General features: G+C 40.5%; 1 protein-coding gene across 4 annotated transcripts in view; it reads right to left on the bottom strand.

Annotated features, from left to right (window-relative positions):
* Positions 1–17,492, bottom strand: part of LOC109914264 (contactin-4-like) — a 1,378,312-nt gene that overhangs the window by 546,077 nt on the left and 814,743 nt on the right. For all 4 annotated transcript variants that reach the window (XM_048606641.1, XM_048606645.1, XM_048606643.1 and 1 more), the window contains one exon: positions 15,679–15,829. In XM_048606641.1, coding sequence (XP_048462598.1) covers positions 15,679–15,829 — 151 coding nt within the window. The remainder of the gene's footprint in view (positions 1–15,678; positions 15,830–17,492) is intronic.

Raw genomic sequence — 17,492 nt, forward strand, 5'->3', positions numbered from 1 at the left:
CCAGCTGAGTCAAGAATGATAAACCAGATCATGGTCATGTCTTTCTGCATACCTGCCTCCAATGTTGATCAATTCACACTTATGGTTAAAATACCTGAAACTACCCAAGCTGTGAAGAGAAAATGACAGTTGACTCAACATGGTGAATGTTAAACCCAAAAATGCAGTCTTTCTTCAGTCAGGTGGTGTGATCCAAATGGCCTCCAACATGTCCGAATGAGATTGTATGGTGTGCGGAAGACATTTAGCCTGCTTGAAGGAACGAGGGTGCAACTTAATGACAATGAGCTATGAATCTTGTTAAGAGTGAGCTTAACTCTTCTTCAGAGCAGCACAGTGGATAGTACTGATGCCTAATAGCATCAAGGACCCAGGTTTGATACCAGCCTCGTGCGACCGTCTGCGTGGATTTCCTCCGGGTGCTCCGGTTTCCTCCCACAGTTCAAAGATGTGCACGTTAGGTGGATTAGCCATGGTAAATGTAGTTTTACAGGGAAAAGTTAGGGTGGTGGGTCTGAGTGGGATGCTCTCTGGAGGGGCAGCGGATTCGATGGGCCCAATGGCCTGCTTCAACTCTAGAGGGATTCTATGGTATGTTGCTGCCAGAAGTTTCCTGAGTGTCAGAAAACCTGTCAGTTTTGAGAAGGAGAAAGCTTGGTGACTTCAAGTGGTATCTCCAAGCCCTAATTTCCACCCATTCACCACCCCACTCCCAGTCTCGGAGGTCCTCAGTTCTCGTACCTTATGACCAGGGCTTTGATTCCCCAACACTCATCTCTGATTTCCCTCAATACTACACCTGTATTGGATGCCCACTCCTATTGCTGATCAGCCCACTTCCAGTCAACCCTGACCCCTTTTACACCCTCCAACTGATTGCGTTTTAAATGTTAAGAGCATTTGTTCCACCACCCTCTCAGGCAGTGCATTCCATTTTTCTACCACCCTCTTGGTGAAAAAGTCTTTCTTCAGATCTGTTCTAAACCACTTACACCTCATTTTAAACTTATGCCTTCTGGTCTTATACACATCCACCATGGGGAAAGGATTCTCACAATCTACCCTATCTATGCCTCTCCTAATGTACTGCACTTCACCTGCGCTCGTCCTTCCACAAGTCTCTGACTATAATCAGTACATTATTAAAATTATGCTAAAACAGGAAAAAAGATCAATTCCATCTGATAAATCTCTCAACTTCCTTCAGAACTAGTTTTGCCCTTAATAAAGTTCTACATTAAAGACTACAGCTCATGGAATTTGGGGTGCTAAATGTGGTACAAATTAAGGAATGTACTATCTTGTCAAGAAAAGTAGTCAGTTTGGTTAAGATAATGCACCAGTCAGTGCTTCAACTGCTAATATTTATTTTGTGTGCTAATCAGATGCAGGAACCATTTCTGAGCTTGTTTTTCTCTCTGATAGCTGAAAAATAAGGAGCACAGTAAGAATCCAGGATATCCTGAACATTTGCAAAGTCATTTCAATTTGCAATACACTCAGTAGACAAATGGCAAATTGGCTTTAGTGCTGACTAAGAACAAAGGTGTGAGAGACATTGTTAAGCAGTGAATATTGGCACAGGGGGAAGTATGAATGAGGTCTGGGAATAATGGCAGACTGACAGAATGTGGAGATGAAGATGAATAGGAAATGTAATGTTGTGATCTGGACCAGAGAGACATTGTGTACGCCTACAAGCACTTTGTCATACATGATCCAATTCTGCTCCTGTTACTGTAAAATTGGTGTAGAGTAGGGGGAGAAAGAATTAGCCCAAGGGCAAAGGATGGACCATGAGAAAAGCTGAAGGAAGTTTAAGTTGTCAAGTGTAGCAAGGATCTTGTTTTATCAAAAATAGAGATCCACATTCAACCAGCTGCTGTTGATCTGTACACTAGGACAGGGACCAATGTGGAATCTGTAGATTTTAACCGATAAAGATTGTGACACTGATGGACAGATCGACAAGCTGGCAGCTGGACGCTTCCTTTAAGCATTACTCGAATTTGGAAACATTTTATTAAAGTTACATCCTATTTAACAGTCTGGAAATGAATGTCTGCTGACTTGTCAGACAACTGGAATTGCAATCAAATGAAGTTGATAACTCTGGATTAATTAAAACCTGCTTGAACAGTACTTTTGCCTGGCAGTGTCAAAATAACACGAATAGATGCTGCAAAAATGCAAGAGATGCTTTAAAACTTGAACAACACTCCAGTTTTCAAGTGAAGTGTTTATTTTAATATCAGTCTCCTGAGGATTTTCAGACTGTGTTCCAACAGACTGCAAAATAGATAACATCACCAAAGGAGTACCTAAAATAAAAGTAATGTAGCAGTACCACAATTACGTAAATGTTACCTGAAAGAATTTAGAGTCACAGAGGTCTAGTACAGAAAAAGGCTGTTCAACTCGTCAAGTCTGTGCCAGTCAAGGAAAAGCACATCGCTCGTCTAATCCTGTTTTCCAGCACTTGGTGCAAAAGCACATCTAAAATTTCATCAAAGTTCTATTGGGGTTCTGTCACTACTATCCTGACAGATAGTGAGTTCCACATTCCCACTACCATTTGGGTGAAGAGAATTTTCCTCACATCCACTCTAAACATCCAGCTCCTCACCTGAAATCTATACTTTCTGGTCATTGAACCCTCCACCAAGGGGAAAAGCTCCTTTCTGTCTACCCTGTCTATGCTCCTCATACCCTGCATGTGCTCCCCCTCAGTATTCTCTGCTCCAAGGAAAACAACTCCAGTCTATCCGATCACTTTCGTAACTGGAAATCTCCAGGCCAGGCAACAACTCAGTAAACTTCCTCTGCACACTCTCCAGTGCAATCACATCCGTCCTATAATGAGGATTCCAGAAATGCACACTGTAGTTCCAGCATAATCTCCTTGGTCTTAACTCTATGCCTCAGCTAATAAATGCAAGTATCCCACAAGCCTTCTGGACCAATATATTCCGATCAATATATCAGAGGGACCAATATGTCTCTCTGACTCTCAGGGCTTCCCAGGATCCTATCATTCATCATGTATTCCATTGCCTTGTTTGTCCTGCCCAAGTGCATCACCTCATATTTATCAGGATTGAATTCCACTTGCCATTGATTAACCAGTTTACCAGCCTGTCTATTTTCTTCTGTAATCTAAAGCTATCTTCCTCAATATTTACCATCTCCTCTAATATTTGTATCATCCGCAAACTTACTGGTCAGCTGTCCTATATTTAAGTCTAAATTATTTCAATATACCATAAATAGCAAGGGCCCCAACAGTGAACCCTGCAGAACTCCACCGGACGCAGTCTTCCAGTCACAAAAACATCTATTGGCCACTACCCTCTGGTTTCTGTCACTCTGCCAATTCTGGATCCAATTTGCTACATTTCCTTGGATCCTACAGGGTCTTATCTGGTGATATTCTTCTTGTGATATTCCTTAATTTGGAGGCTTTGATTTGGGAGTTAGTGTCACAAGCTCAGGTCCACACTCAGGTGAGTGGAAATTAACAGGCTTTATTGAATATAAGTATACACAAGGGAAAGTAAGTGAGGACATCTTGCTGGAACTGTAAAGACCCATGTCTCAGTCCCTAGTGATCTGAAGTCTCAATGATGTAGCTCCTTTTGCAAATGCTCAGTAACTATTCTGGAAGTAAAGGTATGGTTAACTGAACATTAACCATCTTTTCCCCAAATTATTTCACTACATCCATTTTAACCATAATATTTAGCAATTATTTTTCACCTCTTTACTCACACTTAAGTCCCCCAGCCCCGCTCAAGTCTCTTTCACCCAATCCCCATTAATTTCCAACAGATATCCCAGCCTCAGAACAAATTACTGCAGATGCCGGAATCTGGACTGAAAACAAACAATGCTGGAAATCACCGCGGGTCAGGAAGCATCCATGGAGAGAGATTGAGCTAACATTTCGATCCAGCTCTGAAGAAGAGTCAGCTAGACTCAACACGTTAGCTTGCTCTCTCTTTATGGATGCTGCCTGACCCGCTGTGATTTGCAGATATCCCAGCCTGTTGGAAGACTTAAAAAATGCAAGTTCTGCCTTTACAACATGTTAGGAGGCAATCACATTGTTTGAGAAGATTGGCAGCTTTTCCTGACAGCTGGTTCCTGAGCTGCACAGCAGTAACAACCAATCAAGGAAGAGTGAATTGAAGAGGTAATCATCCAGTACTTGAACTATTACAACCCCCTGAAGAGGAAGGCAATGAACTGTGATTCCCCCTCCTCCATCTGTTTGTGGCACACTTGAAGCAGGGATAAATTCAATGGACGAAAGGAAGAACAAAGAGCAATCTGAAGATAATTCCACAAACAAGGGAATGAGGACTTTCCTAGTACTTCTACGGTAGAAAATTCAATTTCTTTCGTTAGTGGTGTCTATTGCACACATATTTCAGTATGAGGCTGCTCCTCTGCAAACAAAAATATCTCCAGAACATGATCACAAAATACAAGTGCAACATTTTCCAAAGGAAATAAACTTTTGAATCAAGATCCTGGAGAAGATCTGGCACAGGTTTGATGGCAAATTGGACAATAGCCAGATATTCAAAAGAATTCACCTGTCCACTTGATTTAAACTCAGTGGGATGTTTGGACTGGCTAGCTGTTAAGGGCTTAAGTTGCACCGTGGCTTTTGCATGTGTTTCTAAGCCTCTCTTCAAAAGATTTTCATCATCCTGCAGGTGATGTGCATCATTAACAAAGGCTTGCCTTTCCATGGTAGTCAACTACAAAGTTAAATAAAGATTTCTCTTTCCCTGTTAAAAGTTTATTTCCAAATGTATAATCATCCCTCATTGATTGTAACAATGTTGTCTTCAGCTGATCGTTCACATTGATCTTTAAGCTTTGAATACTTCAGTGACAAAAAGATTTGTTCCTCCATCAATACGTCCTTTTCTTGCACGGATTTTGTAAGAACACTGGCTGTCTCTATGCAGGACTGGTGAAAATCTTATGTAATCTTTCCTTTTCCCATCTCTGAGACGACATTAAGTGAGTTAAAGTATCTGGGCGTTAGATCATTTCCATTTTCTTACTCTTGTTTCATGTTGAGGCGTTCAGGTTCATTCGCTCAACATTAAGCTTTTCTAAAGTACACATCTCCAGGAGCTCAGTAGTTTGGAACTCTACTTGCTTACTGAAATTAACTCAGTGCTTCTATAGTTTGCTGACGGGACTCAATTCCACAATCCAGCCTGCTTTTTTTGTTTCTTACTGCTTAATATAGGCTCTACCCAGCTTGAAGTTAAAGTTCCCTTGTCACCTGGAGAGCTTTTAGTAGGCTGCATGAAGGGTTTTTGTACATCATCAGTAGTCTTAGTGGAATGAGCAGGCAAATTACCTCTTCATTCATCTGTTTTTCTATACTTGTGGCAGTAAATTTGTTTTTCACTGTTTCCTGAAAGAGTAAACTAAGGTCTAGGACTCCATCTTGTGCTGTTTATTATCCTCTCTGAATTAACACATTTGTGCTTCTTTTAGTCTTTCTTCAAAGACAAGTTAAAGATCTGAAATAATCTCCTACTGGCTAAGGGATAGTGCTTTATTGTGATGGCTGATGAGTCAACTTGGCTCTCTGCTGTAGCTGGTAAATAAAGAAGGCTCAAAACCATGTCCGATAAAGAACTGTAATTAGTATATGCCATCCTCAATAATCTATATGCCATGAAGTATAGCTTCTATTTGACCATGTGGTCTTATTGTGATTTCTCCTGCACAATGAAATTTGATTAAAGCTAGTTGGCAAAAAAAAATTAAGTCTTCAACCATGGTGTTGAATGTAAAAGGATGGATATGCCCTTGTACCAAATTTAAAATTAAACTTCTTGCCATTAACCGTGACAGAATTTGATTTGCAATGTATCATGTCCTCCAAGAAAAACGTATCTTGGTCCTCAGTAACATCTCGTTCTCAGACATTTCAGGGTGAAAGTAGTTTGTTTTGAAACTTCAGTGAAGATTGACATGTCCAATTGCTGCTTCAGTAAACCACCTGAAAATGAGCTGTCCTGTGGCATGCATGGCCTGCAGCATTGTGGCAGGGCTGGCACGAATGGGAAGCTTTGCCACCATCACGTAGACAAGAAGCAAAGACCCTGTCTTTCCAGTTAATCCTCTGATTAACCAAGTGGACCAAGTTAGAATGAGTAAACTGAACCCAGGCAAATTCTCTGTCACCTCAGATTAGAAGGCTACTCTGTTTGTGAAGTTCAACCTGTCTGGCAAACTGTACGGCTTGAGGCAAAGTCTCTTTAGACTTTCAAAATCTTGAGAGCTTCATCCTGGAATCCCCTACTGACAGTCAGCAATGTGGTTTAAATTATTTATAAAGGAATCAAAGGCTTCCCTGGATCTTGGTTGTGCCAATTAAATTTTACCTGGTCTAGAATGGGCTTCGGCTTGAGGCTGAAATGGGAGTTAAGTTTTAGTGAAATGGTCACACAGGTTGCAGTTAATTCTGCTATGCCTCATCTGGCGAGAATGGCATTGGCACTGGCATTGATCACATTACAACAAAGTGACTTTGTCTTTGAGATAGTAGGAACTGCAGATGCTGGAGAATCTGAGATAACAAGGTGTAGAGCTGGATGAACACAGCAGGCCAAGCAGCATCAGAGGAGCAGGAAGACTGACGTTTTGGGCCTCGACCCTTCTTCAGAAACTGGAAACGTCAGCCTTCCTGCTCCTCTGATGCTGCTTGGCCTGACTTTGTCTTTGTTTGGCTTTTTGCTGGAGCCCTGAGTAATACAGTGTCTGCTCAAGTGTTGGCAGCCATTCCTTCCAAACCACTGTGCGAGTTTTTGTTCTTCCCTATCTCCCTCAGTTTTTCACCCACTATCTTTCTCTCAATGTCACTTTGACGCAAGGTTACCTCAAGAACGTCATTCATGATATAGGCATGACTTTATCTTGGTTGCATACAGTGAATGGCAATTCTCTCAAAATCAGACATTACCATCCAGAACTCTCAGCTTCGGTTATTTACTTTTGACAATAATAGAGTTCAAGAACAGGATTGCAGTGGGGAGTGGATAGCAACAGTCCAGTCCACATTAATGTTTCTCTGCAAAAGTTGGGCTGTGGACAGTTTTCTGGAACTGTCTCATGTTAAAGTCCAACTATCATGTCAAAAACAAATTGCTGCCATGCTTCCTGCTGTACAAGCTGAACAAAGAGCTGACATTTGAAAGTAGGAGACTCTCTTTCATTGTTGTGAACGTGATAAAGCTGTGGGATTCTTGAAGCCCATTTGTTTATCTCTGCTCCTGCATTAAATACTTTTCCTGGGGATTTTATTCCCAATAGCAAATTCAAGAACTGGAAATTCAGTTCAGATTTAAACATTCAAAAGCAGGGATGTATGAATTGACTTTCAAGTCAGCAACATTAGTGCATACATAGGCACGGAATAAAGTGGCAAGTTTCTGAAAGGAGAAAACCAGAAATAAATTATGGATTCTACAAAGTGCCATCAGTGTATTACTTCTGCTAGCAACACACTGGTAAATATGCATAGTCTTTTCTGATTGATATTATGGAGCAGCTGTCATCCTTTATAGACAAAGTCACTGCGGATACCTTACAGACACATGAGAAGTCACCTTGGTGCATTTGCAGGTTCTCTGAAACAGCTATCCAATTAGTATCACTCTCCTACACATTTCCCAGACCTACGTCAACTTTTTCTCTTCAATATAGTTTAGATCAAAAGGGAGGAGGTATTGGGGGTCTTGAAAAACATTAAGGTAGACAAGTCCTCAGGGCCTGATGGGATATACCCCAGAATACCGAGTGAGGCAAGGGAGGAAATTGCTGGGGCCTTGAGGGAAATCTTGGTATCCTCACTGGCTACAGGGGAGGTCCCAGCAGATTGGAGAATAGTCAATGTTGTTCCTTTGTTTAAGAAGGGTGGCAAGGATAATCCAGCTAATTACAGGTCGGTGAGCCTTATGTCAGTGGTAGGGAAATTATTGGAGAGGATTCTTTGAGACAGGATTTACTCCCACTTAAAAATCAGTGGGCGTATTAACGAGAGGCAACATGGTTTTGTGACGGGGGGGTCATGTCTCACTAACTTGATTGAGTTTTTTGAGGAAGTGACAAAGATGATCGATAAGGGTAGGGCAGTGGATGTTGTCGACATGGACTTCAGTAAGGCCTTTGACAAGGTCCCTCATGGCAGGCTGATACAGAAGGTAAAGTCGCATGGGGTCAGAGGTGAGCTTGTAAGATGGATAAAAAAACTGTCTCGGTCATAGAAGACAGGGGGTAGCAGTGGAAGGGTGTGTTTCTGAATGGAGGGCTGTGACTAGAGGCGTTCCTCGGGAATCTGTGTTGGGACCTTTGCTGTTTGTAATATCTATAAATTATTTGGAGGAGAATGTACCTGGTCTGATTAGTAAGTTTGCTGATGACACAAAGGTTGGTGGAATTGCGGATAGCGATGAGGACTGTCAAAGGACACAAGTGGATATAGATTGGTTGGCAACTTGGGCAGTGAGATGGCAGATGGATTTTAATCTGGAAAAATGTGTGGTAATGCATTTCGGAAGGTCTAATCCAGATGGAAAATATACAGTAAATGGCAGAACCCTTAAGGGTACTGATAGGCAGAAGGATCTGGGTGTACAGGTACACAGGTCACTGAAAGTGGCAACGAAGGTAGAGAAGGTCATCAACAAGGCTTATGGCATACTTGCCTTCATCAGCCGAGGCACTGAGTTAAAAAATTGGCAGGTAATGTTGCAGCTTTATAGAACCTTAGTTAGGCCACATTTGGAATATTGTGTTCAATTCTGGTTGCCACACTACCAGAAGGATGTGGTGGCATTGGAGAGGGTACAGAAAAGAATTACCAGGATGTTGCCTGGTATGGAGGGCATTAGTTATGAGGTGAGGTTGGAGAAACTTGGGTTGTTCTCACTGGAACGACGGAGGCTGAGGGGCGACCTGATAGAGGTCTACAAGATTATGAAGGGCATGGACAGAGTGGACAGTCAGAAGCTTTTTCCCAGGGTGGAAGAGTCAGTTACCAGGGGCCATAGCTTTAAGGTGTGAGGGGCAAGGTTTAAAGACGATGAATGCGGCAAGTTTTTTTACACAGAGGGTGGTGGGTGCCTGGAACTCACTGCCGGGGGAGGTAGTGGAAGCAGATACTATAGTGACGTTTAAAGGGCATCTTGACAAATGTACGAATAGGATGGGAACAGAGGGATACGGTCCCCAGAAGGGTAGGGGGTTTTAGTTGTGACGGGCAGCATGTCGGTGCAGGCTTGGAGGGCCGAAGGGCCTGTTCCTGTGCTGTAATTTTCTTTGTTCTTTGTTCTATATACCCAATTGCTTTCTGAAAATTGCCTTGGAATCTTACTTCAGTAGATCATAACTTGCTGTGTAAAAAAAAAGATCTCATTGTTGAAAAAGATTTTCTCTTAGTTTTGCCTGCAGTGCTGGGGTGCTTAAAAAGCTGTGGCACTCATAGCAGCATGTTAGACTTTCAGAAAGGCAGACTTGTGCATACTGGCAGCCACGTGTCTGAAGACACAATGATCTAATCTTTACAGACAGAAAAAAACATGCATACGCATTGCGCTCATTTCAAAGCGACAAAACAGACTTTGTTCATTCTCTTGTTCATTTCTCAGGGCAAAACTTTGTCCAATTACAGCCATCCTGCCTGATTTAAACGAAGATTGATAGTTAACTGTCAGTTATCATCAAACTTGTCCATTGCCTTAATAAAAAATGAAAGAAGTACGGATGCTGTAAATCAGAAACAAAGGAAGGGAAGGGTCACCGCGCCCGAAATGTTAACTCTGATTTCTCTGCACAGATGCCTGCTAGACATGCTGAGCTTTTCCAGCAACTTCTGCTTTTGTTGTCCATGGTCTTTACCAATTAATACTCCAAATTGATAGAGTTAAGTGTGGGTTTCCCTTGATATTGGTATTCTTTGTGAATTGTGATGAGTGCAACATAAAAAGCTTTGACAACATGTTTCTTTGTTCGACAATAATCAAGCTCTGCATTACCAAATGATTAGATTAATTTATGTTTTAAAAATGCTTGAATAAATGATCAGATTAATTTATTTTTGAAAATGCTTTAGATTGTGGAAAGCATTCTTTTTTTCTGTCAAGATATGAACATGTCTCTTACTCTTTTTAGTTCACACATGACAAGGTCTTGGGAATGAAGATGGATAACTCATCCAGTGCTACTATTTCTCCACTTCGCAAATTAAGTCAGCCAAAGGGGTCATAGACATAAAACAGAATAAATCCAATTGACGAGTGTCATGACTGACATTTTGCTATCAATTTGGGATTTAATGCTCAGAAACTTGATTATTTGTTATTTTGCTCAATGGAAAACTATGCCAACAGTCCACCTCACAGTGATTTTGTTCACAGAGAACTGTTTAATTGAAGTTAAACAGGGCTTACAAAAACGGGGTTGCAACAGAAGTAAGCTGACAACTTACAAGCTGGTACTGTAAGGCACATTTCACCATTTAGACATGAACCTTGAACACCCTAAGGGTTCTCATCAGTAGCAATGACAGAAGTTGAACCTTGTGCACGTTAAAGCCTCATCATCCTTGAAACAAAATAATGAGTATAAATTGATTCCTGCAGACAGGATAAGACAAAGTCCTCGGATGGAAGATTTTTGTTTATTGTACAAGAATGAAATGTAAACAACCTGTGCCTAAAGGTTTGTGATTCTCTGTATGTATCAGACAGAATTCTGTTTAATCAGTCTCAGACTGAAGTTGTTTGAATAAACACAAAATTAACCTGCAGACCCAAGTCCTCCTGAGTCTAATAGAAATCTCAAAGTCACAGCACCTCAATAATCTTTGATAAAGCACCTTTACTTTGGGGAAAAGTAACATGCAACTCATGCCAGTAATTACTCAAGTGTATAAATCAGATAGAACTTTACATAACATTCAAAACTGGCATCAAGAATAACCCAACAATTAAAAGCTGTTGGTGAATAACCATGTCAAGAAAACAAACTACTCCCAAATCAGTTGTAAATTAAACCCTGCTCTGAAAAGAAATGATAACATCAAGCAATGGCTTGAGACACATTTTGAGAAACATGTAATGTTTTCAAATGTCAGGTCTTCTCTTGAGTATGCCAGCAATCTGAGAAGCTTCTCTCTTTAACTATCTTTGTTATATGCGCTCAAACATTTCGGGGCAAATCGTCTGGGGAGTGTTAATCTCACACAGATTGCCAGTCGAGAGAAGATCTTGCTCAGAGCTCCCTCTAAAATGAGGAACCGTACTTCCATTCTAATAATTCTTATGTAGTGTAGCGCTGTCAAAAGGCGGCAAACCAGCCCCCATTCCCACCACCTTTCACAGCAGTCAGCCACTGTGTTTTGAGATTCAAAGGTCCTGACAGTCACATCGACTGCTCCTGGCAAAGGGTAAATACAATGTCAGGGTGTTCAGGAAGGTTGAATGGTCAATAGGTATGGAAACAGGATAACACCTAAGTGGATGTCAATTGCCAGTTGCCACATAAGTAAGTGGGTGTCGAAGGTGCCAGATGAGTAGGCTGTCGGCTGGGAGTGGTAAGGAGGGCTGGGTGTAGGGTGCCATTGTGGGTAGGATGCCAGGATGCAAGGTGGAAAGGTAAGTATTTAGTGCAGGTGAACTAGAGAATTTGGATCCAGCAGTTTGCGATGAGTGTTGGTACTGGGTTGGGTTCAGCAGCAGGGGCATCGGGTCAGGTCGGATTGAGCTGGCATGGGTTGGGGTGGGTGAAGGTGGATAGCAGTAGGGGTGGAGTCCATTCTGATTCAGTGGCCAGAGAGGAATGTGAGGCCCAATCCAGTGGCAATGGTGTTGGGTCATGTAATGTCTGACAGCAGGGATTGTGGAGGGATGCAGTCCAGCAAAGGGGGTATTCAGGTGTGGATCAGGGTAGGGTTTTGACACTGAGAATTGGGTGCTTCGAGTCTCAAAGTGAGTGCTGTTGGGCATGTGTGAGGTGTGGGTGGTGTCATGTCCAAGGGGGTTCTAAGGGCTCTGGAAGTTAATAGTTAATCAGAAGTTAGACTATGAATTTAATTGTCTAATATTTCCTGAGTAACTCTTCAATTTCTGAGGTCTGCAACTTCCATAGGGTTCCAGGTGGAGTGGAATTGTCCAGAGGAGATTTCAATATCCTGGCAATTCCTCAATGTGCTTTAATGGGGGTTTTGCCTCGACTCTGCCTGCAACTCCCTTCTACACTCTCAAAGTGACTGTCTGGCCAGTGGAAAATATCTCCCAGTATAATCTGCATGAAAACATTGGCTTACATACATAAAGACAATACTGATATTAATCATGGTAAGAGCTATTGCAACAAGAGTTTATTTTGGAGTTTTAGTCTGGGACACATTGCTCCTCCATTTCCAATATCTCCTCACTAACCCCCATGGCACCTTCCCAAGAAATTGCAGGTGGTATAAAAATCTGCCTATTTACTTGCCCCTTCCTCACTGTCCAAGGCCCCAGATATACCCTCCAGGTGAAGCACTAATTTGTACTTCATTCTGTTCAGTCTACTGTATTCACTACTCACAATGTGGTCTCCTCTACACTGGGGAGCCAAAATGCAGACAGGGTGACTGATTTGCAGGACACGTACATCTTGTCTGCAAAAATGATCCCAAGCTTCGTGTTGCCTGTCATTGAACACCACTGTGTTCTCACATGAATATCTCTGTCACAGGCCGGCTGCAATGTTCCAATGAGCCTCAACTCGAAGAAGAGCATTTCATTTTCCATTTGGGAAGCCTGCAGCCTCTAGGATTCAACATCGAGTTCCATAACTTTAGAACCTGATTTGATCCTTCCATTTTTTTTAACCCACATCCACACCCAGTCCTGTTCATGACATGGGTCGCTTTTAGCATAGTCATCCATTCCCACAGACTCCTCGGTCTATTATCACATTATATGGGTTGCATTCAGTGCAGCTCACCCATTTTCTTCTACTCTTAGCTCATTATCATTTATTCAGCTTTTCTTCTGTCCTGCTGTCCACAATCTCGTTGTTTACTGACACTTTTTCATCTCTCTCCCTCTCTCTCTTTGGGCTCAATCTTCAACTATCCACTCACCTTTCCTCTTTCTATCACCGACACCCCCAATCACTTTGTCTTCAGCATGAATACCACCTTTTTTCTCACAGCAAACAGTTCTGATGAAGAGTCACCGGATTTGAAACGTCAACTCTGTTTTCTTCTCACAGATGCTGCCAGACCTGTTAAGTTTCTCCAGTGAATTCTGTTTCTGTTACTTTGAAAACATGTCAAATTCTGCTTTCTATTAACATGATACTAATGAAGTCACCTTTTGGCTTTTTCTTTGTTGCAACACAAACTCCGAGCATTTTCTTTCCTATCTTATTGGACTTCATTTATTTGCATACATTTGGTAGTTTAATAATTTTGAAATTCCCAATAAATTAGAAGAATATAAAGTAAAAGATATTGTACCGTTAAAAGCATCAAGCTCGGCATGATATTGGGCGAAATTACTAATCAAATGCATTTTCACAAAAATATGACACTTCCATTCTGCTTGCTAATGCACTGAAGGCCCTAACCCTGTTCAGAAGAGCAGAAAAAACAATTCCTTATCTACATTTTGATTATGGCATCACACAGTGAACTTTCAAACTCATTATTTCTACACCTGAAGAAATTCATTGGATAACATTTAGTGTTTTCATCGACTTATATTGACTTGAAAATGAAATTCTAATTGCAGGCTACTTTATGGCAAATAGTAATCAATTAATATTTGTTTTTCAACGCTGGAATCATTTGCTTAACAAAACAAAAACATTAACAATGCTCGATAATGTAATGTTTACAATAATGTTCTGGCAGATATGCAGTTGTAAACATACTGTACACTTATGAAAGGAAAATAATTAATTCTTCTTCCTTGAAAAATTTACAATCTTGTTTTATCCAACATTCTTTTGTACTCATCTGACAACCAACTGTTAAACATTGAGCTTGCTGTTTAAACTTCGAGCTTAACAAGAAAATGCAATTGGCCATGAAAAAGATTGATCTGCTCACACTCAACAATTTTCTTTTGCATCTTCTATTCATGGCTGATAAAGAGACAGCATGGTTTATTGAATTCTCTCAATGCAATATTATGGTACTCTGCCACAAGAGGGAGATTTTTAGTGGGGCAAGTTGAGCTCTATCAATTTCTTTTCTTTTGCTGATATATTCCAACTTTGTTCCAGTTGATGCTACATGCAGAGATGCAGGTGCAAAGGGGTACAACTTGCCCACTAAAGGCAACTGAGGTTGATTATCAAGCAGCCTTGGGGATAGGACTTCCAACATTCCGGTCAGGTCAAATGTTGCAACATCTGAGCTACCTGGTAGCCTGTCAATTCTAACTAAGACAAATAAGATTTCAGCAGCAGTCTTATTTATTATGTACTCTCAGTTGCTGGACTTATTTCTTAATTTTTCTCAAGGTATGAATTATGTTTATTTCACTGTAGAAGAGTGATCTTAATTGCTCATAACCATTACTTTGATAATGTGTGGATCATAAGTGATAATAAAACAATATGAAATAATTTGTTAAACCAAAAAGATATTCAATTTACAGCGTACAACTGATGGATATGTTTATCTGGACTCATGTGATATGATTTTTCAAATCCCAGTAATTTAATGATTTAGGATACAATACAAAACTGAATCCTACAAAACTCACAATACAGTAAAATGAAAATCTACAGTGAAATAAAAAGAAACATACAATAGGACAAGCAAGCTTCCCTTCCCTTCCCTTTTCTATTCAAATTCTATCCACTTAAATTAATTGCTGTTAAGAAGCAATGCTACCTTTTTCTGCATTCTTCACTCCTTAATCCTCACTTGCTCTTTAATTACAAGGTAAAGTATACTTAATCATCCATATTCAGCCCAAAAGCAATTTCACAGGCACTCTATGTGGTTTTATGACAGCTTAAATCAATCACAAGCTCACTGTTTTATTATCATCTTGTCTTCCTTCTATCTTGCATTTCACAGGGGACTCCCTGCCAAAATGTAATGGAGCCTATGGGGAAAATAGACCACAAAAGCTAGTGCTACAGAAGCCAGCACTGGTAACATCTGTGTGCAAAATTCAGAGCAAATAAAAATCAATTTAACCTTTACCTATTCTCTGAACCTATCATCCATATTCTACAATTTATTGTTCCACAAGCACAAAGAAATATCTTACAGGCTACATACAATCATTTGAAAATATTGATAAATGCATTGGGGAGGTATTTTTTGCTGCAAATTCATCAGTTTAATTTCAGAATGCAGACATTAATATCAAATGATACACAATACAGACATCAGATTACACAATGATGGGGAGTGGTGTGCTAGTTTCTTTATCAAGGAGTTTGTCAGCAATATTGTCTTTGAGGTCTTGTGTTTTGAGCTATTTATCTTGTTGGAAAATTTATCCAAAAAAAGTAGTTTAAAAAAAAGGCCCTAACGTCAACCCACTGAGCATCCTTTGCATTGCCTTGAAGAATTTCACAATTCTAGCCGCTGTGAGAAGTGTAGGACAAATTTCATTCAAAAATTACCTTTCATTTTCCCGCAGAACCTCATTTCCTTTCATCCACGACAATGTTGCTCTCGGGGAAGCTTTTGGTTTACATTCAATGATGACCTCACCACCTATGCGGACAGGTATTAATTTCTTCAAGGAGCTCATTGAAAAATCAGGAGCTGATGCTAGGAAGGAAAGGAAAATAATTATGTAGCACAGAAACCAAATACCACTCAAATTCAGACTTCAAGTGCTCTTAGCTTTAAGGTACCTTGACCAATTTATCTGGATATACACAAATGTTACATGGAAATACAGGTTTTTACAGAGTGAGCTTAATATAATGGTTCCAAATAGAAATTATATCAATTCTTCATAAAATGAAGTCCATCAATTTATTAACAGAGGAAACTCCAGGATACAAAATGCAAGATAATAACATTTTGAATGTTGAAACTTTCAGAATGTTTCATCCATAAGATCATGAAGCACTGACAAAACATCAACCGCAATGATAGGTTTTAAGATTTTCTAAACAGATTATATAAAGTCATAAATTCAGATATTATTAGAGAGATACATCTCATGCCAAGTGCAGTGAGTTGCAGAAAAACAGGCAAAGGAAAGTTAAAACAAGTTTATACAAGTTACTACCTGTTATTTTACTTTCATAGTTTCCTTTTTAGAACTTGAAGATCGAATGTAATGTCAGTGACTTAAATCATATCAAATGCAGAATCCAAATGGCACTTATCAACAATCCCTAAAAACTTGTACTGAGTGTAATTTGTATGAATGACACAAAGTAAACAATTTGGTGATACAAAATGGGGAGGTTCACAGCAAGTTGAGTCCTTTTGGTTTTGGTGAGAATTCCCTCCCGAAGGGCATTGTGCGTCTACTGACAGCACATGGACTGCAATGATTCAAGAGATAGTTCACCAGCGCCTTCTGAGGGCCAACGAGGAATGCTGGCCCAGCAAATAACACTCATAGGTCACAAATGAATAAAAAAAAACACGATTGGCATAAAGTGCTGCATTTGACCTTATCATGTATTTCCTCTTTGCCATATGTTCATTTGGATGCAGAAACTATGGTGGGTACTGTGAAATATCTACTGCTTTCCCAGTAGTTTCTGGGCAAAGCAGCTGCAGATAAATTGTGCACTCTAACCGGGTATGTTGCAGAATATTATTTGCAATGAACTGCTACCAAAATCATTTCGGGTGATATTGATTGGAAAGCTCAATCCATTCGTTACCCATGTTCACAAAATCACAACTTTTTGGCATGCTGGAAGAGAAATGGATAGAGAAATGTTTGGAAAAATTAGTAGCTCTGAGTAAGCACACTAAATTGTTAAAAAGAAGTTTAAAGACTGAATCCCACCACCACCACCCCCTAACCAAGTGATGGCTTTTTCTGTGGCCTCTCTGCCTCTCCCTAATTGACATTCTGGACTTACCTTACCTTCAACAGATTTTCACTTTCCTTTTTCAATCTTGTCTTCTCACTCTCCCTTCATGTTTCCAAATGCTCCATTTCCCTCCTCTTCCTTCACCTGCCTGCCCACTTCACACTTACTTGTCTTGTCCGATTGTCTATCTCTTTTTGAATGCATCATTCTGCTATTCCTCCCTTCTTTGCTTGTGCCCACATTCGCTCCTCAGCTGCAAGGCTGGGACAGGTCACTGGGACTGAGCCTCAAAAATTGTGCAATGGATTCTTCACACCCACATATTGATCATGTGCAAATATGGCTAAATAATTTCAGAGGAGCAGGAAGGCTGACGTTTTGGGCCTAGACCCTTCTTCAGAAAATTTTCTGAAGAAGGGTCTAGGCCC

Source organism: Rhincodon typus, chromosome 16, assembly GCF_021869965.1.
Source record: "Rhincodon typus isolate 14 chromosome 16, sRhiTyp1.1, whole genome shotgun sequence".
NCBI classification, from domain to species: domain Eukaryota; kingdom Metazoa; phylum Chordata; class Chondrichthyes; order Orectolobiformes; family Rhincodontidae; genus Rhincodon; species Rhincodon typus.